We start from the raw sequence: 25,372 nt of genomic DNA on the forward strand, positions 1-25,372 counted from the left end.
AAATGTTTGGATATTGAATGACCTTACACTTTCAATAATTTGTGAAGAGAAATGTCCACATATCAAAAAATTATGTATGTTGAACATACAGAATTATGTATTGTCTTTAAAAAATTCAATATATTGGTTATATAGAATTGTGCACATTTTTTGAAAAATTGTATACATTAAATATACAATATTGTGGATGTTCTTTGAAAAGTTGTATACATTAAATGTATAGAATTGTGTATATTCAATAAATAAAATTAAAATTTTTGAAAGCTTGGATAATAAATATACAAAATTGCGTATATTCTTTGCAAGTTTAGATATTGAATGTACAGACCTTACACTCTTTGTAATTTGTGAAGAAAAATGTTTACACATCAAAAAATTGTAAATGTTGAATATATAGAATTGTGTATATTTTTTGAAAAATTATGTACATTGAAGATACAAAATTGTGTACATTCTTTGAAAATTTGTATGAATATACAAAATTGTGAATATTCTTTGAAAAATTGTGTTCGTTAAATGTACATAATTGTGCACACTATTTGAATGTTTGAATATTGAATGTACAAACCTTACCCTCTCAATAATTTGTAAAGAAAAATGTCCACTAAACAAAAAATTGTGCAAGTTGAACATAAAGAATTGTGAACCTTCTTTGATCAGTTGAAGAGACATGGAACCGTGTCGGGCCCCATGATGCCTCAGCCTGTCACTTCTCATACCATCAGGATCACCACTAAAGCTACATGAAGCTTTTAATTGTTTACTTATTTATATCTTGTCTTTTTTTATAAATATCTTGTGTTGTTAAGCAACACATACTATATGAAAAATCGTCTTTTATTTTGACAATCCATTTATTTTGGCTATGGACTGTTAAAAAATAAGTCCAAGTATCCATAATTTATGCCAATTTCATTAATGTACTTCAATTTCACTCTTTTCACACTTGTGAATGCTTCTCATATATGTCTGTAATTTCAAATACCTATTTTTTACCTTAATGCAACCAAATTATCTTAGCATGCTTCCATCTTCCAATTCATTTGCATGCAACCAAATAAAGGCCTTAATTGCTTTCTTGAGACTATTGTATTTGAATGACTTTGTCCAAAAACGTTTTGAAAAATTAATGTTTTATAGCCCAAAACAATGGTGTGGCCCCAATATATATATATATAACATAATGGTGTGGCATTGACATCATAATTGTCAATTGAGTTTGAAGCCCAAAACAAATAAACCAGTCAGGTCTTAATTTTGCTATTTATTTTTATTTATTTTTTAAGTTTTAAAAAATGGGGATCAAATCACGGGTCAAGTCGGATCAACCTGTAAAAAACGGGTCAGTTCACAAGTCAACCCCCTTTTACTCCCAAAAAAAAAAAAAACGGATTTGAGCCTTGTTTTTTTCATGTCTAAACAAGAAAATATGTTCCTTATTAATTAGCAAATACCAAACTCGGAGATAACTTGAGACACAAATACCACTGGGATTTGGAGGTGTGCGTTAACAAACAAAGGCAGAGGAAGAAGTCTATTTTTGAGCAAGCAAGAGTGAATAAAGACCATGATTACTCAGTCCATGGAGTGAATTTTCCTGAAGGCCCGATCCTTCACAAGGGATGAAATTTAAGAAAAGTATTAGTGCCTTTCGTAAATTTGTGTACAATAGTGTTTTTTGATATGTGAAGAACATGTAAGATATCATTTAAAAGAAAGGATGAAGTAGGAGTATAGATTTTTGTAGTCCCAATGTGCTTGACAAGTAAACTCATACTATTACCAACTCGAATTTGATCTAAAGCCCATGTACTCCTCAAAATGAACATTTAAATTGGCAAGATCTTATGTAAGGTGGTAAGTGCCTCTTGAGTTGGATACCAATTAAGATCCGATGAAGCCTATGGATTGGTCATTGGTGAGAAAAGCATGAATATTGGAAGAAGGTTATGGTAGCAGTTAAGTGCAACATATCCAACTTTATTGAACACTTTGACAAATACGAAGAGAACCATTTTGTGAGGAGAAGAAAAGAAAATCCTTTGGTGACAATGTCAGCACCTGCAAGAGAGAGATCAGTTGGAGTTTTGCTTCCATTCAATGCGAAATTTATGAGATAAAGATCGCCATACAGATCCTCAAGTGAAAGAGGACCAACTCTGGTGGCAATGAAAGTGACAAAAGACTCATAATCTGATCCAAGTCTGATTAAGAGAAATGAAACAAGTTCAAAATTGTAGAGTAATTGATCAGTGGCAATCGATGTATCAGCAAGACCGGTGAATCGCGAAAATAAGCAGCATATATAGTATATATAGTACTGATTTAAATTTTAAAGTTTAAATTTATAAATGTCACATTTAGCTTCCTTTAAAGAATTAAGTTGGTCTAAATAGATCCCAAGAAAAAAAAAATCAATTATCCCACACCTATGGCCTCCCCACTATAACACGAAAAGAAAATTCATTTTAGCTAATAAATACCTAAACTCAAGTGTTGCCCCCATATTGAAGGCATCAATCTTAAGAAGTGATGTTAGCTTATCCACACGCCACCATTATCTTAATATCCTCAATACTACCTGTAATATCAGTTGGAGGGCTCTCGCTTCCCATTCCTCCACTCTCTCTTAGGAATTTATTTTGAAAAATTTTGTATCAATATTATCAATTATGCTATTTTCTTGACTAGAAAATGCTTAAACTTTAGGATTGAAAAATATATACTTTCTTTTCCTTTTTTTTTTAATAATTAATTTCAGTTATGAAACTAAAAACATAAAGAAAGTGGAGGCTAATAATATGTTTGTATTTATGGTGAGTAAAGCATAATGCTGAGTAATTTTGATAGAGTTAAATTAGATATGTCATTTTGTGTCAAATTGTTTGGTGCATTTTTTTTCAAATTTATATTTTTCTATCATCATTGTAGTCATTAATGCATCAATTCTTTTTTGTTCCAAAAGTTTTATATATAGTTGGGTAATATAATTATATATATATATATATATTGTTTTCGAAGTGTTTGGAATTAGGTGATAGATAGGAAATGACAACATAATTTTGCTTATATAAGAAAATTTAGGGTATCATTTTTCTTAAAAATTGAGGGAAATTTCTAAAAATTTAGTATAAATTAATCATAAATGATTTTCAAGATTTAAAAAATTCCTGGTTACATCTACGTATATGATTAAGTTGAAATGCATTAATAAAAATTATTGTTATCTTTTCTTTTCTTTTTATTTTGTGTACAATGAATGGATGATAGTTTATTTTCCATGCACTAATTTAGTCTTTAATCTATGTATAATTCTAATTCTTAAATGGTAATTTTCTTCATGCTTCGGCTTCCTCTTGGATGAAATCCTGTTCCGTCTCTATTTGGATTCCATCCCCTTTGGTACATGTGTGTGAAGAATTGATCAAACAGAACTTCCATCGAACGCATCACGGCAATCAACTTCATTTTTGAACTCGAAGGAAAAAGTATTTGTATGTACATTGTTTACCTCAACTCAAAACCTAGCAATCCAAGCTTTGCTCACTCTTTCTTTGACAATGTTTCTGCTGATGTTTTCCGTGCAAAAGAAGCTTGGAACATCGCAGGCTGGTTTGATGTCTAACCGCCCTCTCGTTTTGTCAGTTAGCTGTTAGATGTCCCTTGCTTTTTCCATTGGCAATGACAATAGCTGAAGTAATATCCAAAGGTTAGAGATCAATCTAATACGTATAGGTAGTAGAAGGGCTTGAAATTGAGAGTTTAACCAGTTATAGGCAAGAAAGAGTTACAAGCTTAGGGTTTGAGACCAGTAATAAGATAGGATCTCAAGTGAAATGGAGAATTGACAGCATATGGCAGGAAGATTTGAAGGACACAGCCTTCAGGGAAACGAAGGATAGAGGGAGCTACTCAGAAGTCAGATCTGTGCAGCCATTACATGGCATAACTTGCTAGCAGTGAAAGCCTACCACAAATCACTCCCCTCATTATAATATAAGGGGTGGAATTGCAAAATATTAAAAACTATCATGAATCATTTCTCAATGGCTCAAGGAGAACATATTTCAATGGAATTCAAAATTCTGGTGCACCAGGCAAACAACTTCTTCATTGCATGATTGCTGGCTCCATTTTTCAAAGTCAAATCTCTCCCAATAAACCGTCTAGAACGGGATAAAAATCCTAAGAAATTCCATATGAATTTAAGGCACCCACATTTTAAATCTGAATCATCAAGAATCAAATCCAATAACCCAAAGATAGTATTATTCCAATTCAATGGGAAACCAAAAACTTATAGTTTTTGAAGGGGGAAAAAACTAAGACAAAAAGAATTACAGAAATTTCCTATAAAATTAAAGATAGATGAGAGTTAGTTGCAAAGTATAGCTTCACTTGTTCTTCCAATTATTCAATTTTCTATATCAAAAATTCCATCAGAGAAGGAAACCAGCGAACCAATCGTGATTTGTCTCAAATGGGAGTTTACGTGGACATAGCAAACCTTTCGTACCAATTAGTAACTACAGAAGTAAAAACTAGATTTGTGCGTTCCTCAATGTCCAAGGAAGCCTATACTCGCAAGAAACATCATATACAGTGGAAATTTTTACTTCAAATAGTTACGTAGCAAGTCTCTTCTTAACCTTGCTCTGTACTCAGAAGGAACTCTTTAAAAATGTGTTCTCCTTATACTTGCTCTGCACTAGACTCAGAAGGAACTCTGTAAAAACGCGCTCGTAATCTGGCATTTTCCCATACCCTGCAGTGGTTTCAAAAAGCTTGTTCAACAACCGGACTGTGTGCAATCATATAGATGGAAAGTAAACCATAAGGCGTAGCTAAATTTTAAATCACTAGGTCAGACATGGCAGAAGAATGAATATGAAAACATCATATACAGACTAAAGAGACCATGCAAGAAAGAGATTCCCATTTGCTTCAAATCTCCAAGGGGTTAATGCTATGTTTGGAAGTTTGGAGGGAGAGGAGAGTAGAAGGGTAGAGGGGAGGAGAGTAGTGGAGAGGAGAGTAGTGGAGAGGAGAGTAGAGGGGAATGGTTATTCTCCACCTTATTTGGATGTTTTTAAAATTAAGGGGGAGAAGAATAATTAGCCTTTTCATAATTTGTAATTTTGTTAATATGGTAAAAATAAATTTGGTAATTCATTTGGTGAAGCATTTCTATGCTTTACTCTCCCTCCAAATTTCTCCAATTTGGGAGAATTAAAAATGAGGGGTTAGAAGTAGTTAGAATCCCTTCAAACCCCTCCAAATCCCTCCCCCTCCTCCCTTAAAAAACATCCAAACAAGGTAATTTAACTTACTCTTCCTCCCTCTACTCTACTCTCTTGTACTCCCTCTCCATCCAAACAAGCTATAAGTATTATAGGCTTCATATTTAACACACATAATCCAAAAGGTGCAAATAATGCATATTGGTCATGATGCTCATGGTTACACTCTACATCAGATTGCAACATACATTAGAGAAAAGGGCAAAACTTAAGTATAATTCTATAGGTCCAGTATATAAGTTTTCCCAATTATATACTGTATCTAAGTTTTGCCATAATGAGGAAAAAGAATATGTAAAAATAAACTGTGCTTCCATGTCCAAAACAAAAGATTTAGATGAACTCATAAATTCCATGGGCCTAACTATAGGCTAGTCCAACCTATGGACACACTCAACGACCAGATAATAAGGACATGCAGATAGTTACATGCTATTATATTTGATTAAAAAGAAATGATTGGCATAACAATTATTAAATCATCCAAAGCTCCATCTTTCCACCAAAAGATGAATCATGCCTTTACATCACTAACAGCAGAACTTTAAAATTGAGAAAAATCAAAATTATCCTCCTTATACTTCCTAAAGAAACTATAGCAATTTGCTTTACTGTCCACAAAAGCTCAAAAGGATGTCAACAAAAAAGGAATCTTGAGCCCTATCCAAACATATTTGAGAAAGTGGGAATATAGGGGGACGCTTTTCAAATACATGAGAATAAAACCAATGACCCAGCCAGTCTGTAGTCATTATATGTAATTTTTCCCATAATTTTAAAGCAAGTTATTTTTCAAATATCTTCATCCCATTCTAGTCAATTCCCATTTTACAAACAAAGAAGGAAGGAAAAAAAAAAAAAAAAAAAAGCAGGGCGCGCGCGCGGGGGGGGGGGGGGGGGGGGGGGGGGGGTGTGGTTTCTGGATGTCAAAACCACAGACTATGAGATTTCCCACCACAAAAATGAAGTTAGCACTTGTGACTAAAGCATCCAGATTTCAAATATGTCATTAACCTAAAATGAATTGGAATAGAGTAATTTGACCTCAGTGAAAACAGATATACTTGCCAGGAAAGTAGTTTATATCAATGACATAAAAGACATCTCTGGTGCCATGCTCTCGGATCATATCTATGTTGAAGAGCCGGAGACCCTAGAAAATATGGCATAATATGGTTAAGAGAACATATAACATGACCTATCAATGTGAATGCTGCCACAAATAACAATACGTTGAACCAATATTACTTACCAATCGGCGACGGAGCTCTGTTGCAAGCTTCTCCAGCAGAGGTCTTGGAGGATGTTCTGCATAAATAATATTACATTTAAGTGATGAAAGTCCAAGGACCACACCAACATCTGACCTCTGAGGCAGCTCTTTACATGCCTCAGCCACTTAAAATCACTCAACTGAACCAAGACTATCATTTGGATGCAACTGTTCTACATTTGAACTAATAAAGAGTGGGTTTGGGAATCAACTCCATGCCATTCAGTTTACTTGACAGCATACTAAAACATATCTAGTAAGTTGGTTGGAACCACCTCATTCAACATTAATTCAAAATTAAATAAATAACACAATAAATTTAACACCAAAATAACATAGGTAGTCAGGCAATGGAGCTCCCTTGCAAGCTTCACCAGCAGAGGTCTTGGAGGATGTTCTGCTTTAATAATATTACATTTAAGTGATGAGAGTCCAAGGGTCACGCCAACATCTGACTTCTGAGGCAGCACTTTGCATGCCTCAGCCACTTATAATAACTCAACTGAACCAAGACTATCAGTTGGATAAAACTGCTTTACATTTGAACTCAAACAGAGTGGATTTGGGGATCAACTCCACGCCATTCAGTTCACTTGATAGCATACTAAAACATATCTAGTAAGTTTGAACCATCACATTCAACATTAATTCAAAATTAACTAAATAAAATAAAATAAATTTAACACCAAAATAACATAGGTAGTCAGGCTATTAAATGAAATGCTTGTGTCAAAATATTTATTTGGGAAAAAGGAAAGAAAATACAACAATCTCACCAGCAATACTAGGGTCCAGATCTGCATCTTCGGCAGAAGATAAATAGGATGAAATCCTTGGGACAGGGTACATACCAGCAACTTTTGATAGATCGCGTTTACCGTGATTTGGTAGAGAGAAACGCCTTACAACAGTTATAGATTCCCCTACAATATAAACTTTAAAGACAATTCCACCTAACAAAAAGGAAAGTAGAAAAAGAATTTCAAGTAAAATCATGATAGTGGCTAGAATGGAGATGAAGATGTTCATGCATCAGTTGCAACACATACCATGATTAACAAACTCCTGCAGAACCAAGGGAGGTTCAAGTTCGGCAAGGGATAATTGATCATAAGCAACAAATAGTTTATGTGACTTGGCAGTTCCATCCACTAATAAAGGCTTTGCAACTGAAATATAATCAAATGGACAAAAAAATTAATTATAGAAAAAAGGGAATTAGGAGATGCCATAATGATTGCAGAACAAGTAAATAATCTAATCAGGAATGACCTTCAGAAAAAGTCCCAAAAAAGCCCTGTCCAACTGGTTCATATATATTTTTTGAGGCTTATGGGTGATCAATACAGATCCACCAACTACCAAGACATAAGGAAATTGAGCTTTGGAGGATCTGACCATTGTAACCAACTGGTCCTCATCTAAACACTAGTTCCAAAATCAGTTCCACACCCCCCCCACCCCCCAACCAAAAAAATAAAAATAAAAGAGCAAACATACCCAGTGGCAACTTTAGTCCAGCTTTAGTAACTTCATAAGGAATAGAAGATGGATCTTTTGTAACAACAATTTGCCTTGGAACACCAACCTTACCTAAAATGCAGTTAACAAATATGTGTGAAATTTGGTCAGAATCACTGAAAAGCTATTCCCAAATGTGATCAATAGTTTCAAGAAAAAAAAATCTAATAAAAAGTCTTAGCAAGGGAAAAAGGAAATGACAAAATATACTTCTTTCATTTTAATAAAACAGTAGTAAGAGATTACCATGGCAATCAGACAAGTTTAGATCTACCACACCCTGAAGCATGGACTTTCGATTGCGTAGATGTTGTATCGCATCAGGAGGATCAAGGACTGTTACTTCAGGATGTTTGTGCCTATAATCCTTCAAAAGGGGGAAGAGGGGGAAAGATAAGTGCAAAATAAGCCCAAGTCCATAGGCAGAGTACATCTTCAGCAACTATTAATAGTAGATAAAATTACTACAATTTAATTATTAATTGCAAGGATCAATCAAATTCCAGCCATATTGTAGATATAAAAATGCTATTATATCAGTTATTTAGCTGGCTAGGCATCTACAAAAGTTTACTAACACTCAGTTTGGGAAGAGTGAAAGGAATTATTTTGGAAAATTCCTTTCATTACATTGTTTGGGAGTTTTAACGGAGGGAATGGAAAGATTCATTCCCTTGTTTGGAAGTTTAAGTGAAAATGAATGAAATGGGTAGGAGAGCACTCATGCCTCTTTATTCCCTCAAAATCTTAAATTTTCAATCCCACCAAAATTGGGAGGAATCAGAAGGAATGGAATTAGGTTTAATGAAATTTTCACCAAATCTCCAAAAACACCCCTATACATTTAGTTCTTTATTTTAAAATAGGGGTTTAATAGTAATATTGTCATAAAATGCTTTTATTCATTTCCCTCTATGGAACTCCCATACAAGATTACTTACCTTCCATTCATTTTCATTATTTTATTTTAAAACATCCAAATAAGATTACTTAATTCTATTCCATTCCTTTCCATTACATAAATACATTCCATCCATTTCCATTCCTTATGATTTACTCATTCCATTCCTAAAAGTTCTCTATTCATAATGGTTAGTTAAGCAATGGGAGTACCTTGCCTACTCTACTTAAGATATCTTTTACTATGGTCAATAAATGCTGCATGGTGCCTGTAACATAAATGATGGACCACAAATTACCTGTAACATGTAATTTAGTCAAGACCACCGAAAAAAGAAAGAATAATGATAATGATAATGTGGAATTAGACATTCCAAGAGTTAGGTAGAGAATCATCTGACTCTACATTCCACTAAATTCAGATCTAGACATAGTATGATAGGACAAAAGTCTAGATAGGTAATAATACTTTTATTTGAAAAAAAAAAATATATATATATACACACACACACACACACACACATTGGAGCCAATACATTTAGGGACATTATCATTATTTAAAAAAATATATATTATGAGAAGAATTATAAATAAATAAATAACCCTACATTAAGAAGTTGCAGTAGGTTATATGTTGCACAATCCTCTAAGATCATAAACCCTAAAGGCCCTCTAAATAACATGCCAAGGTCTTATCAAAAAGGAGAGACAGGCATATGGGATACTTTATTACGAGTGAGCTAATTACACTAATGACTGGATTTGAAATTACTTGTCTTCAGATTTACCTATTAATGAATTATTTACTTTTTACTCTTGGGTGGGGGGAAAACCTGATTGAGTAATGAAAATGCATTGCTTGAAATAAGGCAAGCATGAAAGCCCTAAGATTATTCGATGTAATACTGGAGCCAAGACAGGGACATTTATCAAGTAAAATGGCCACAATTCTGTTAGACTCATTTGAGGGTAAGGAAGGAATCAGAAAGACAGACAAAATAACCTTTATTGTACATGTTCAGTTGACAACTAACAGCAACAAGTGGTGCAGAATTCCAGTTTGCCAGTCAATGTAAATGTGCAATTTGAGTATTCTGGCCCAGCAAGAAAAATAAAAATTCAAGACCTTTTAAGTTTAGAAATGTACTGTTAAAATTTCACAAAAGCAGAAAAATGAATTTTTTTTTTTTTTTTTTTTTGCTAAGTAGAAAAATGAGAAAACATGGTGGCTCAGTGGCTGCCTAAAATGTCTTATACAATAACTTGGCAAGTCAATTGATACAAATATCATCAAAGACACAAGAACACACAGAGCTATATATATATAGCACGTAGTTCTATTTACAACGCTACAGGGTGACTGCAAGATTGAAGGCTACAAAAGTTTGTACACTCCCCCCCCCTCCCCACCCCCATAAATATATATATATATATAAATAAATAAAAAGACAAAAAGAAACTACAACCAAAGAAAAATGAATGCTTACGAACATCCATATATATATATATAAATAAATAAAAAGACAAAAAGAAACTACAACCAAAGAAAAATGAATGCTTACGAACATCCAAGTCCAACTAAGGGAAGAATAACCTGAAAAAAGTGCAAGAAAATTCCAACCAAGATCACCATCACCTAATTAAATTATCTAGATTCTGTAAAAAAAATAAAATCCTCACTTTCTTGGATCTTTGGGGCACTGATCAACTATCTGATCATAATTCATGAAGAGAAGCATGGGCAAGAATTTTGCAAGTTATGGTTAGACAACAACAGAAGTGTTTTAAGAGTCAGGATATTGCTCAACCAATCATTGTTTAGTTCATAAATAATCTAGTTCGCATCTGTGTATATCATATCATAAATCAAACTGCAGTATCACAGGTTCAATTCCTAATACAATATTGCCAAGTAAAAATATCGGTACTAATGGGTTTAGATGAACAAACCTCAATAATCTCGCACCATTCCTTTGCCAACAACTGGAAGGAACATAATGCTTGTGAGACATTTACTTGAGAACTAGTATGCATCATCCACATAAAGTGGAGATGATTTAGGGAATAAAAAGAAATGAATTGATCACTAGTTTGAAACCATTACACCATAGACAACTAATAAAACCACAACAAAAAGATACATTCACAAGTAGAACAATCAGAGAGTTTCAAAATAGAAATCATCACTAACCTTATGCAAAACAACATCAAAAGGACCTTGATCTGACAAAGGCCTGTTTACATCAATGCATACAAATTTTATCCCCTTAGTCCTGCAGTACAGATAAGAACATGTTATTGGTCAGGCAACATTGTGGGAACGTCAGACATCAGAGGATTCTATCATCCAAAGCACAACCATAAAAAAAAAAAATAAAAATAAAAAAAAATAATTTTGTTTCTATCTATCGAATATACATTAATTAAACAAACCCAACCAAAGACTTTCAAATCAAATAGCCACCAAACTGTTTCCACTTTCCACTAATTGCAATGCCAAAATTAAAAGCAACAAACTAGACCTTAGCTATTTAAACATTTTGAGGACACAAATTAGGTAAATGAAAATCAGCTTGTAAGTAATGTTTGGCCAAGCTAATTTTTTCAATTTTCCATGCAATACTAATGTACTAACCATGAACCAAAATCAAAAAGGAAAATGTTAAAGCTATTACCAATTTTTTTTACAAAATACTTAGAGACTAATGTGGCAATAAATGTGATTGGTGCCACATCAACAACAATAAAAGGTCATACCCCATGCACAAAACTCCCACTTTTTCGAGGTCTGGGAGAGGTGATTAGTAGGCAGCCTTATCTTCAAATTTTTTTTTTTTTTTTGGAAGGCTGATTCCTGATCTCAACCTGCAACCTGTTGCTTTAGTAAAAGGCATTTGCCACATCAACAACAAATAAATAATTACTTTGTGGCGTGGGTTTAAAATTGAAAATTAGTTTGTAAAACATACTTAGCAAAATTTGTAGTATTTGTAGCACCACTTAACTAAAAAAATTAATAGCCAGAATAAAATAATGCCAATTAAACTCCAAGCTGCTGTGCTAACACATGTCAATGGGCCTTTACTTTTAAACCAACAACCATATACACAAGTTGAACACAGTATACAAAGATTGAGTATCTGATTTTAATTATTTAACAATTTCCACATGCAGATGTACCCAAGTTCTAGTGGCGAGAAATTATACAGTCCTCATGGTGGACCACGTTATTTGTCCACCATTCCACTAAAAGACTTTGACTTGTTTAAAATTATTAAGTCGTTTTAACAAGTCAGTATATATTTTTATTTATTTATTTATTATAAACTTACTCGGCAATTTCAAACATAAAATTTTTTTTCTCCCATAATAAAGAAGCTGCTAGTCAAAGCAGTTACCATACATTTAAAAAAAAAAAAAAAAAAAAAACCACATAAATTGCAGAAAATCTAGGGTCACATGGACATGGGTAGTTAAAAACATTGCTAACAAACAAGAGCCAAGATTGTACAGTAAAACCCATTAATTTATATATAAAATCAAATAGTCTACTAAGGAGAATTGACTTGGGGTTCGACATTTGGGGACTAATCCGAAAGGCATATATGGTAGAATATTCCTCAATTTCTTTGAAGGAAAAAACAAAGAAAACCCACAGATTCCCCAGAATTGAAGGCGAAGAAAAAAAAAGTCAATCTACACAGTTATCCAAAAGATCGCTTTGCGAAAGTGATCTTCTCTCTGCCATTATCGACAAAGACAACCCACCAATGCCTTTTCCAACCAAACCAGAAAAAAAAGCTTTCAGAAACAAACTCTTCAAACTAAAAAACAAACACCTAAAATGAAAAATCTTTCGCTGTATATGAATATAAAAAATGAAAAAAAGACAAAATGATAAAGAAATTGAAGAAATTACCTGGCGAGTCCACGAAAGTCTGGTTTCAAGAAACTCGTTTCCTTCTTCACTGTCAAGGCGTAGCCGACGACGAGATTCTGATCAGGTTGAGGAAATCCGACGCTGACTCCGACGCCGTTCCAATACTTCTTCTTCTCCTCCTCCTCCTCCAACTCCTCTTCGTCGACGATTTTGCCGTTCAATTTTTTCATGCCTAAACCAGAGGGAACGGAAAAATGTTTTCCGAAACCCTAAATATTCGCTGAAAGGAAATGGAATTTGATTTCCCTATCCCCTTAGTTTCTTTTTGTGGAAAATGTTGTGTTTGTGTTTGGGCGGGTTTTAATTTATAAAAAATTTTAGGGGGGAAGCGGAATGCTCGAAGAAGAAATGAATAGAGTGGGAAGTGGGAATATTGGGAATCTTCTTTGTTTTGGCGGTGATTTCCAATTCTGTGGAATTCTTTTTTTTTTTTTCTCTCTCTCTCTCTCTCTCTCTTTCTCTTTTTGCACAAAAACTATTTGTGCATGCGCGATAAAAATATGGATTTTGTAGAGAATATTCAGTTGTATGAACCGAAGGATTCGCAAATGTTTAAAGGCTTCTCACGTACACACCATGAAGCTATTCTTTCGAGTCACACCGGTGGACAGAGTAGAGGAGAGGAGAGAAAGAGTGAAGGAGATTTTTTTTTTTTGCTATTTATTATTCGATATATAGTTGAAAGTGGGTGGAAGATTAATCTTGAATGTCTTAGTTGGAGAGAAATAATAATTGAAATGTTTCCATCGAAAGAAATAATAGTTGGGAGTAGGCAAAAAAATTTGATCTTAAATGTTTCCGTTAAAAAGAGAAATACGGCTCTTGTTGAGAGACAGAGATGGATGGAGAGGTTTTATTACAATTTATTACTGAGTTGTTGCTAAAGAATGAGTAAAGTGAAGGAATGAATTGACTTTTATAAGAGTGTTACACAGAGGGTTGGATTTTTTTTTTTTTTTTTTTAATTATTGTTGTCTTTTATACAATAGGAAAAGGGTTGGAAAGTTCGTGGGGGCCTTAATTTCTCATTTTGTCCTTCTAATTATTACTTATTGTTTGGAAAATCTTTTTAGTATCTCACTATTGAACAGTCGAAGCAGGTAGAGAGAGAGAGAGAGAGGGATGTGAGGTTTCGGGCCGGCCAACCAACCAAACATACAAAAGGTTCATTTTTCCAACAAATATACTCGAGCTTGTTCACGTGTCTTGAGTCAACAAAATCTGATAATTTTTATTTGTGAATTTATAAAAAATAAAATCACCAACTTGTATATTGTTAAAAATTATATATAGTTTTTATATTGTATTAAATTGATAATAAATTTCAAATGATAATTTGATATATTATAAACTTACACAATTCAATTTCATATTTATATACACGCATACGCGCGCGCGCACACACACATATATATATATATATATATTAAACTCGAGTTTCTTACTCTCAAATTTGTTCATGAACACAAAATTATGTTTGGACTCGGCTTGTTTAATTGTCGAGCTTAAAGTTTGACTTATTTGCTAAATAAACAAGGATAAATAAGCTCTTGTCCTGATCAACTTATTAATGAACAACCCGATTTATTTACAGCCCTACATTCAACTCTCTATTCTAGATGAAATCTTCACAAACCTCCAGGTATCCTTTTTTATCATCTTTTATTTTATGCGTGAGACACAGATTGATAAAGGGAGAGGTGAAGTTAATTAAAATGTTCTGATTTTTACTATATTTCCTTCTGTTAAACATTTGTTGTAGATTGTGATATGAAAGTAAGGTAGTTGATTATTATTATTTTTACTATATTTCCTTCTGTTTGTATTGTGATGGGACCTAGTAAAAACCATTCGATGATTTTTTCAGTGATATTTTACATGCCTCTAACAAGGCTCTTTGAAAAAACCTATAGACATGGCTATAAAACACAAAATCGTGTGTCACACATGGAAATTGGAGTCTTGGACATGTGACACATGCGTACGTGATGATCAAGATCATATGTTAATTTTTTATTTTATCAAAATAAGATGAAATACACTAAATCATAATACATGGAAGTAATTTTCTAATACAAAACAATAAAGGGTGCCAATTTAAATGAAAAGTCAATTACTTTTCATTGTTCAAATTTATTGTCTATAGTGGGTGAATTTGTTGTATTCTTGTGGTGAAATGTTCTTAACTGCAATTATCATCACCTTAAAGAAAAAGTTTGTATATATGTCTCAAAATCGCATTAATTTTCTGACCATTATCTCTCTCTCTCACATAGGATTAGTACGTGTTCCATGCCTTCCATGTTATTCCAAGAGATGGATATGCAACTTACTTTTTCTTTGATCTCAAACCAATCCAAATTACATGCACGCCCTCTTTTGGTTAGAGTTTAAAGCTTTTCTGTACTGTGCTAGATAAAGCTTTTCTTTTATAGGTTACCAGATTCAAAAGACATGCCCTACTTTCCTCAATAAAAAGAAAACCGCCACACCTTACTTTTTCCTTTTTAGACTTAATTGAATTCAAGTGTTGGTAACTTGGTAACTGGTTTAAACGAGTAAAGCTCTCGAGCAGCAAACTTTAAATAAGTTGAAACAAGTTGTTACCATTAGCAGAGAATCATCATCCAAAACATTTTTTTTTTCTTTCTAACTTTCGTCAGTGAAGGTTCTCATCACTTCTCACCATAAAGGCTTGCATCTGTCAATGTCTCAATGATTTTTAAGTTAATTCACATTTCTTGATATTTTTCACATCTAAGGTATGAATCTATACTGTCACTTAACAAGTTAGATAAATAAATATAGGCTTGCCTTTTAAATTGAGTTTTCTTGTTCAAAACAATAAAAATATAGTAGGGAATTTCACCCGGATCGTTTTGAGTCTTTCGAAAACCAGAGATTTTTAAAAATCAGAGTCAACGAATAATGTAGTATAAGTTCTTACTAGCAAAGCATGAATCTTTGATATTCACTGAGATTGACAAAAGAATGTCAATTAAAGAGTTATTTGGGCAATGAAAGGGTTATATGGGATGTGTAAAGTCTGAAATGTGTAAAATCTATAAGGGAGATGTATATCCATAATGTACTTATTATTGCAATCTAGCTAATCTCATGAACTCTACAAGCATTCTAAGATTCTATATATATGTGGGATTGATCTACTGTTATTGTATAGATCTAAGAGATAAAAAAAATATATATTATGGATGACCACTTGAATACAAGAGTTTATCAATATATATTAATTTAGTTCCATAGTTGGCTGATCACCTCTCAAATTGAAGCATTAATTTCCTTTAGTTATTAATTATTCTTTCAAATTTCTCCTTTCTATTCCAAATTTGTTTGCAATTATGATTGCTCCCTCTTTACCTCAACACACCTTTTTTTGTTTTTGTTTTTTTTTTTTTTTTTACAAGATAGAAATTCTACTCTAACTTAATTTAAATGTATATATGTGTGAATCTCCCTCTTGGAGACTTAAACCCTAACCGTTGCCCCCCACACTACTTGTGGAGTGACCATCGCACTAAGAGTATGCAATGGTACCTCTACACAACTTTCATTTCCAAATTCATTTGTCCCTAGATATAAGCAAAAGGAAATGCTATGGGTAGAAATATAATTAGCACCCCCTTTCAAATCTCTTAGTATTGTTTTTTCCCTTTTGATTTCACATTTGATTTGCGTGTTCTTTTTTTTTTAGGTTTGAATTAATCACCATAATGAGACAAAAAACTCAACTCCATTCAAAGTAGTATCTTTTTGCTTCAATTCCGAAATTATTGTAAGGTTTTTTTAGTAGATTTTTTATTATATTCTATGAAAATATGCAGAGGATAAAGATGCTACTACTATAATTTCTCAAGATAAATTATTAAGATTAGATTCTATCATTATTGGTTAAATTTCTTTTTTTTTTTATAGTATTGTCGTTCTCATTCATTAAATTGGTTAATTTATTGGTATTACTAATTTCAAATGTCAATAGAACATTTTCTTCAAAAAAAAAAAAAAAAAAATGTCAATAGAACATAATAGAAGGCTACTAGCAAAATTGGGTGTTGGTTTTCAACCCATTTGGTTCCAAAATCTTTAGAGTGAGTAGATTTTAGTAGATTTTTAACCCATTTGGAAACAAACACCCCCCACTCATTTTCTCTCCTATTTTCTACTCATTTTTTTTTCCATCCTCCCTAGAATCCACCCAACCAAACATAACTTAAGGGATAATTAGTCTTAATGAAGTAACCAATAAATTCCAAGTATTACAATACCATTATTCATTGTTAGCATCAGAAGACAAAACTAGTAAACAGTATTCCTGCCGACACAAGAAGACAAATCTAGCAAATAGTACTCTGACAAAAAACTATTTATGAACAGTGTCGTTGTACCCTGCAAACTCGTCATTAGCTTCAATGGTAAAAGCATATTTCACTCGTACCCTACAGACTCGGCTCCTACGGTAAAAGTAGTTGTTTCTCCCGATATCGGATGAATCTTCAGGGTATCCAAAGTTTCTCCAATCTATAAATTGGAAAATTATTCTCAATTCTAAGGCATTCAGTTTTTTAGCCATCAAGAGTTCAAAAAGGAGGGAACCCTCTAGCCTTTAGATACTCTACCATTTCTATTTGTAAAACAATTTAAAAATGTATTCAAACTTTTAGCCAAGCTTTCAATCATTTGAATTTATGACTTTAGTCAGCCAACAGAAGCTCAAGCTTTAAGAGCATCTCCAACAGGCTATGGATAGCCAAAATATGGAGAGTGAAACTGGAAATACCACCAAAAGAGTGCTCCAACAGACTCTCTAAAACTCCTTTTTTTTTTTTTTTTTTTGCTAATGAACAGTAGCTCATCAGGTCTGATGAGCTATTGTTCATTCTTCAAATCTTTTTTTCTATTATAATAATTAGGTGTTGAATAAAAAAATGTTGGAAGATGTGTAGTTGTTAAAAAAATAAATAAATAATGAATGAAGAAATAATATTTAAATGAGATAGAAAGTGAGATAGAGAGTCTGTTAGAAAGTGTATTTGAAAAAGTGGGTAGATAAAGGTAAAAGTCACTGCTCATTCTCCAAACAATACAAAAATTTGCTAATTCTGCTGGAGATGCTCTAAGTCAAGCTTTATATATATATATAGACATATGTGATGTGTGGCACATGTTGCACTTGCTTGTGTGATTGAGATCGGACTCAATTGGTGATTTTGTTGTATCTAGAGGTCAATTGCTCTTGAAGAGCGCATTATTATTTTCTTAATTTTTTACTATTCTCATTTTTCTCACCACTTTCTCTCTCTCTCTCTCTCTCTCTCTCTCTCTCTCTCTCTCTCTCTCTCTCTCTCTCTCTCTCTCTCTCTCTCTCTCTCTATATATATATATATATACACACACACACACACACACACACACACACTAGCCTCATCACATGCGTTTTGTGTGTGTGAAGAAGCTTTTTTTTTTTTTTAGGTTTAGTGTCAAAATTTTCCAAAATAATAAAAGAGAAAGAAGCAACTAAAAATCATATACAACATTCAAAATCATATGAACAACAAAACAATTTTAAAAAAGTATTAAAAGAATCACCTTGTAGCTAGGAAAGGACTACTCCTTCCTCTGATAGAAAAAGAAAGAGGTTTTTTCCTTTTTCCTTTTTTTTTTTTTTTTTTAAGATTAAACAAAAGAAGATAAACATTTATTTATGTTTGATTTAGTAACTGACTTGCCACTTAGAAATAATAAGGAGAGATGGAAGTTCATAATTTAAGAGGATATGGATAAGGGTTTTGGTTAAATTAAAATAAGTTAGCCAAAAAAAAATTTACACGAGAGAGATAGAGTGGAAATACTACTTTTTTACATATAATTTATCTAAAATTTAGGAGTGTTTAAATTAATAATTTAACATATCTAACTGTATTATTTAAACTTTGTAAATATATGATTTTTTTTTTTTTTGAGAAAAAAAATATATGAATTTGAGAGTATTTTGGTACGCAAAATTATAAAACCCAAAAGGGGGAAATCATATTATTAGTAATGTCAAATGTGTGTGTGTGTATTTATGACATTGGATTTACTATGTATTTCATGTGTTCCATGTTATTCCAAGAGATGGATATGCAACTTACTTTTTATATTTTCTCAAACCAATCCAAATTATTTATCTTACTTTCAGTGGAATATAAATCATCTGTACCACTTGTTGTGTATCACTTTATGTTCAATCAATCACAACTTGTCATCAGGGACAGAACCATGATTTGAACCTAGAAGGGCCCAAAGCATGAACCAAAAAAATTCCATGTCACATGGTTTATTAAAAAAAAAAAATTATGGTAGATAAAAAATTGCACTTTATTACCTAAATATTTAAGTAAAGAAGGATATAATATGAACCAAAAAAGTTGAAAGTTATAACATGATATTCTAACCTTTTCGATACTTGATAGAAGACTTCAGATCTCCAGATTTTGGGTAATTGGAATTAATATGTTGATTTTATCATGTTGACCAACTTTCCAATATGATAATCTCATACTTTTGGATGCAACTGAAAATCACACTAATGAAATTTTTCAAAACTTTGTTTGAGGATTTTAAAAAATTGAGATATCAATATTAAGAGTTAGCAATGCTATGTCATCAATGCTACGTCATCAATATTGGCTTCTAAAAGAATTTTGGCATTTTATCTTTTGAAAAAAATATAAATATTGTAATTCACTTTCTCATAGTTTATAAATCAATTAAAAAAGTCATATAAATCGTTGTAACCCTTGTAAGGAAAAAAAAAAAAATTCTATGAGATTTTTTTGGTTATGAATTATTGAATTATGATATCGGTGAATTGGGGATTTTTTTTTTTTTTTTTTTTTTTTTGTTCATCCTACATACTATTTAAATTTTTCAAAAAAATTTGGGGGGGGGGGGGGGGGGGGGGTGGGGCATGGCCCCCCTCAGCCCCTTAGTAGGTCTATCCCTGCTTGTCATGTATTGATTTTACTTTTCTTATAAAATAATTGAAGTTTAAGATGGAAAAAAAGCAATACATGAAGTTATGATTGGTGGAACATAAAGTAGTACACAAAGTGGTATAAAGGATTTATATTCCTTTCAGTGATAGATTATCTTTAAGGTTCCAAGATTCAAATGCGAAGATCCTACATTTTTTTTTTCCCTTTAGATGCGAATGCGAGTGCTATTATATACGATATAAACTTTTGACTTCATCATTCATCACTGTAGTTTATAAACAAGTTATTGTCAAACGATTATAGTGTGGATTGTTAATGATCACTTAATTCTGATAACTGGTTTAAATGATTAAAGCTCGAGCAGCAAACTTTGAATAAGTTGAAATGGATTGTTTACTATTAGCTTTGTCGACTTTCGTCGGGGGAGGTTTTCACCATTTCTCACCATGAAGGCTTGCGGCTGCAAATGATTTTTAGGTTAGTTGATATCTTAAATATTTTTAATGGAGATATTCAAAATTCAAATCATCTCTCTTATTTTAAATATATAAAATAATAAAAATAAAGGGTCTTTTCTTCAACTGAATTTCACATTGTTCTGACAAGATGCATGCTTATACTAACGGGAGATTTCAGGATAGCATGTATCTTGTCATGGGACTGTTTAAAATGCACATAGCTAGCTAGATTGAGGAAAGAATGTCAACTATCACTGTTTCTTGCTGGCCAGGATTAATGAATATTGCTCCAAGTGACCCCTTCTTCATACGTGAAGTCACAATTTAGAATAAGGGCAAGTAGGAATCAAGTTTGCAACAAAGGTTTATGGGTACGTAATAGAACTTGTCAGCACAATAATGAATTTCAAATTCAGATTATGAACTTAATGGGTCAAAACAATGAACTAAGCTTTCAAGTTTGAACAAATTACGTTATGTTCTTAATAGTGTACATATATATAGGTCTCTTACTCCGAAAACTATCCAAAGGAAATTAAATTACATATAAAGTCACAAATCAACTGCATACCACAATTTAAGCCATAAAAGGCTAGACTAATATAAGCTCTACGGTCCTAAAGCTAAGTTGATACCACTGCACATCTTTAGTGTGATATTCATTTTATAAGTACAAGTTTTTGTGAGATGGGGAGCAAAAATTGGGATTCAAGTTTTTATAAGTTAGTTTCACACACATATATACTTATGGTATGTTTGGATGGTAAGATTTGAATACATAGATTTGGATTTTGGTTTATTAAAATCCAAATATCTTGTTTAGATATAAAAATAATCAAGAATTTGGATTTAATTTCTAACCCATATAATTTTTAAAAAATATAAGACATACTTCAATTTTTATAAATTTAGAATTAAGGGATTTCAAATTCATTATTTTAAAATTCAAATTAAAATCCAGATTTAAATTCAAGTATCTAAACGCAACTTTAGATTATGTTAAGAGTACGATTTCTATTTCAGATAAAAAAACAAATAAATAAATAAAAAACAAGGGGCTGAGTTGACTAGATTTATTTTATATCAAACCGCATGTATATATATGAGCAATTATATATACAGTCAACTACAAAGGTCAGCTCATTTGATTAGGCCCCTAGTATGTACGAGAGATTTATAAGGTCGTGCTATATATTTGTCTAAAAGGAACATTGACGCTTATAATTTATTAATTTTCAATTTTGAAAGTAAAACACTATATTATCATTATGTATTTTTTATGCATTCTAAATTTCTAATTAAAAATTGTGAAACTATTTATTTCTTTTAAAACCTAGCTAGGCCCAACTGTTAGGGGTTTATATCTAAAACCTAAAAAAATTATTATAGTACTTGGGGCTTTTTTTAATTTTTAGTGGAAGATCTAACATGTTTTGATTGAAGTCCTCTCTTTAAAATGTCATATCGGCAGTGGTGAATGGAAAGGCTAAACAGAATCTTTATGGTATAAAGATATTGGTGTCAATGGACAGATCATAGTATCAAAATTGCTAAATGGAAAAAGTTACTCGATATACGTACGTCCAAATTCAGACATAAAATTGTGTGCACGTGTTGGTATGATACCTAATACATTCAAAAGCTTCAATCCATTAAAAGTAATATCTTTTGATAAATTTGATAAACACTGTGCAAAATAAGCTACCAAAAAAAAAAAAAACAAAAAAAACAAAAAACAAAAAACAAAACAAAACAAAAAAACAAACAAACAAAACAAAAGCCAAATGCACTATTTTAACTTAAGTTTTCCAATAGGTGTATGATTGAATTTAATTATCCTAAAGAAGGATTACACAATTTTCACTGCATTGAATAATGCAATGTGGTTGAACTTAATTATGTTATAGATATCAAACCCATAACTAATCAAGGCCCAAGCTTAATTCCTAGTATGCAAACAAAGAATACTACTTGTGTCACAAGTTAGTTAACCATGGTTATTGTATGGTTATTTTAGGGTTTAGTCTCCTATAAATATCTCATATTAGGCTCATTGAGGATATAGTGAAAATGTAGCCATCGAGGACTTTTCTCTGTGAATGTAGGTCATTAGACTAGAATACATAATCTTTGCATTCTCTCTCTTCTCCCTATACTCTCTCTTTATGCTTTGATTTTTCCTCATGTCGGTTCGATTAAAGACATCTTAGGATCCGTTTGGTTGAGGGATAGAAAAATGGGAGGATAGAAAAGTGGGAGAATAAAAGAGATTTTAATTTCTCTTATTTGTGTTTGGTTGAGAGTGTGGAAAATTGAAGGGATTGAAAACTAATTTGTATGGTTAAGGAAAAAAGTGAAAGGATAGAAAATGTATTTTATATAAATTTACTTTTATGCCCTATCAACATAATATATACAAAATAATTTATTTATATTTATTAAATAAAAATATTACCTATTATTTAAAATTAATAAAATGACATCTAAAAAAATTAACACTTACACATACTGTTTTGTTTTGTTTTGTTTTTCTTTGTAATTTTATTTATTATATTTTGTTAAATAACAATTAGGTGGAATTATCCAATAATTGCTTCCCTATTGGGGAAAAAACCTTGACCTTTGCTTGTTTTTATTTTAAAGAAATAAATTAAAGACAACTTGGACCTTTGCTAATTGGAAAAGAAAGAGCACAAAACATGGAAATTAGGGGGTGTGCAAAATATCTGATTGACCTGCCAACCTGCCCCATGCGGGTTATTAAGTTAGGTAGTTTGGGTTGGACTGGTTAGACCCCCAAAATAGCGGATTGGATTGGGTAACAGATTGAAAAATTATCAACCCGCAACAACCCAACCCGCCCGCTTAATTATACATATATATATATATATGTATTAGTTCAAATTGTACAACCATATATTCTGTATTTAAAGTTAATCAATTCACTTAATCAATTTTTACAACTAATCAGTAATCAATTCCTTAAAAAAAATATAAAAAGTCAACATTGAAACCCTAAACTTACTTTAGCCATATACAACACTTTATATTTAGCCTTCACATTCAACCGCTTCCTCTCCCTCCCTCTTTCTTGTTGTTTTGTCTTTTTCTTCCTTAACCTTTTTGAATAGCTAGAAGTTATTTAGTTTCTAATAATAAAGCAAGTTATACTATTGTGCACGTGTAATACTCTCTGTTGTTCTTATAATTTGTAATATAGTTAGTTTAGGTTCCAAGGTTGGTTATCCTTATATGTAAGTATATATACTCCATAGTTTATCAAAAGTGTATATATATATATATATACATATATATATACTCTGTATTTAGTAACTAATTGTAGTTTGTGATAATTTTTTTAAGAACATGCTTACCATTTTGAAGTTTATTTGTTATGTTGATATGTTATTATTTTGAATCACTGATGTGACTTTGGGAATGTTAAAACTTTGGGTTTATTGATTTAATTTTCTTTAGTTGTAAGGTAGTAGCCTATTGTTTTTTTTTTTTTTTTGGTGTGAAGACAAGGTCTGTTAAAGATGATATATCTCTTTTTTATTGACCCCATGTTTGTGTTGGAATTGAGATTATTCAATAAAATCTACCTTTAATTTTTTGTGTGCATTAATTATAGTTTGAGATTATTCAATAACAAATTGTGTTTGTGATAACCTTTTTTAAAAGAACATTGTTAATGTCAACCCATCGAGTTGAAACCACCAAAATTTGTAACCAATTCGCCGGCTGATCCGTTGAATTTAGACTTTGGTGGGTCGGTGGCAGATTGGAATTTTCCCAACCTGCTAGTGGCAGATTGAATAGAAATATTGGCATTTATCCGCCCAATCCGACCCGCGCACACCCTTAATGAAAATACAAACAATGAACGATATTTTATGAGGATAGAAATGTAAAAATAGCAGTTACTGTACGAGGATAGAAATGTAATGTTCAAAAGAACAAATTAAAAACCTGCAAAAAATGAGAAGAAGGACAAAAGAAAAGAAAACAAATCATAGGAGAGAGGTAGCAGTTGAATGTTGTAAGTGAGGATAAAAATGTAATTGTAAAAGAGAGACCAATATCTCTCCATTTTTGTCCCAAATTTGGGGAGATTAGTTATAGTGGGCCCGGGAAGAAAAACAACCAGACCCCACCAATTTTCCTCCCCCTTTCCTTCCCAACCAAACACCATTCCCATTTCCAACTAATTTTCTCTCATATTTTCCATTCTCTTTTTTCCAACCTCCCCAAAATCACCTCAAACAAATGGCCAATTCAAATGGTTCGGCCAGGATATTGTGTGCAGTGCAACACTATTGGTGGAGGAATTTCAAATGGCCAATTCACTAGGCATGCTCATCAAGATAACAGTCTAGCTGAATAGCAGTTATTTTTTGGGGTTGATTCACCAGATGCCAAACTTCAAATAGAACTAGAGAATCTGTATGCTTTTAAAGCAAAAGCACTGCAAATTGTGACAATTCTCATTCAACAAAGAAAACCCAGTTAAGGAAAAAAAAAAACACCAAACACCAAAAAACCTCCTTTATGAGATGTTCCAAATCTCATAATTTTTGCCTCATGTGAAAAGTATTGTTCCATTTTGGATCGGTATGGACAAGAATGCTAAAAATAAAAAATAAAAAATAAAAAATTTATTCATTTCTCTATCATCCTTTTTGACTTTCTCTCTTCTCTCTCTTTTTTGGTGTTTGGTGGGAGGAGTTAATATATTATTTTAATATGTAGTAAATATTATTTTAATGTATAAAATTGAATGATAAAACGTCTGATAAATGGAATGTTGTAAAATGATATGGTAAAATAATATGTCAAAATGACATTTTTTTATAGAATATCTACTGTGGATGCTTTTAGGGATTGGATAACTAGGTCGTACATATCTGAATTGTAATGGAAGCCTATCATAAACTGTTCATAGGCATGTGGAATATACCCTTTGCAAAAAGGAAGCAGAGAAT

The 25,372-nt window shown here is 32.1% G+C and overlaps 1 protein-coding gene across 9 annotated transcripts; it reads right to left on the reverse strand.

Annotated features, from left to right (window-relative positions):
- Positions 1–4,219: 4,219 nt before the first annotated feature.
- On the reverse strand, positions 4,220–13,826 carry LOC126705372 (inositol-tetrakisphosphate 1-kinase 3). 9 transcript variants are annotated; one of them, XM_050404348.1, is made up of 11 exons: positions 12,914–13,057; positions 11,752–11,859; positions 11,186–11,267; positions 10,945–10,977; positions 8,341–8,461; positions 8,074–8,166; positions 7,623–7,742; positions 7,350–7,526; positions 6,553–6,608; positions 6,369–6,453; positions 4,220–4,765 (listed from the first exon to the last, which is right to left on the reverse strand). In XM_050404348.1, the coding sequence occupies exons 2-11, from the start codon at positions 11,754–11,756 to the stop codon at positions 4,662–4,664; spliced, it is 876 nt and encodes a 291-aa protein (XP_050260305.1). In that variant the 5' UTR covers positions 11,757–11,859; positions 12,914–13,057; the 3' UTR covers positions 4,220–4,661. The 9 variants fall into 9 exon arrangements, with proteins under 9 accessions (XP_050260305.1, XP_050260303.1, XP_050260299.1 ...); XM_050404346.1 differs by having other exon boundaries at positions 11,752–11,866; positions 12,914–13,037; XM_050404342.1 differs by lacking the exon at positions 11,752–11,859 and having other exon boundaries at positions 7,350–7,496; positions 12,914–13,825.
- Between the last annotated feature and the right edge of the window lie 11,546 nt (positions 13,827–25,372).

The sequence above is a fragment of the Quercus robur genome, chromosome 11 (assembly GCF_932294415.1).
Source record: "Quercus robur chromosome 11, dhQueRobu3.1, whole genome shotgun sequence".
In the NCBI taxonomy this organism is placed as follows: Eukaryota; Viridiplantae; Streptophyta; class Magnoliopsida; order Fagales; family Fagaceae; genus Quercus; species Quercus robur.

What these genes read in the sequence shown, in the direction of transcription:
- LOC126705372 (XM_050404341.1), bottom strand. Translation starts at nt 13,104, where the DNA reads ATGAAAAAATTGAACGGCAAAATCGTCGACGAAGAGGAGTTGGAGGAG. An exon ending in GACTTTCGTGGACTCGCCAG is followed by an intron (nt 11,268 to 12,913) that starts GTAATTTCTTCA and finishes TCTGTACTGCAG; the next exon opens with GACTAAGGGGATAAAATTTG. An exon ending in TTGATGTTGTTTTGCATAAG is followed by an intron (nt 10,978 to 11,185) that starts GTTAGTGATGAT and finishes TGTTCCTTCCAG; the next exon opens with TTGTTGGCAAAGGAATGGTG.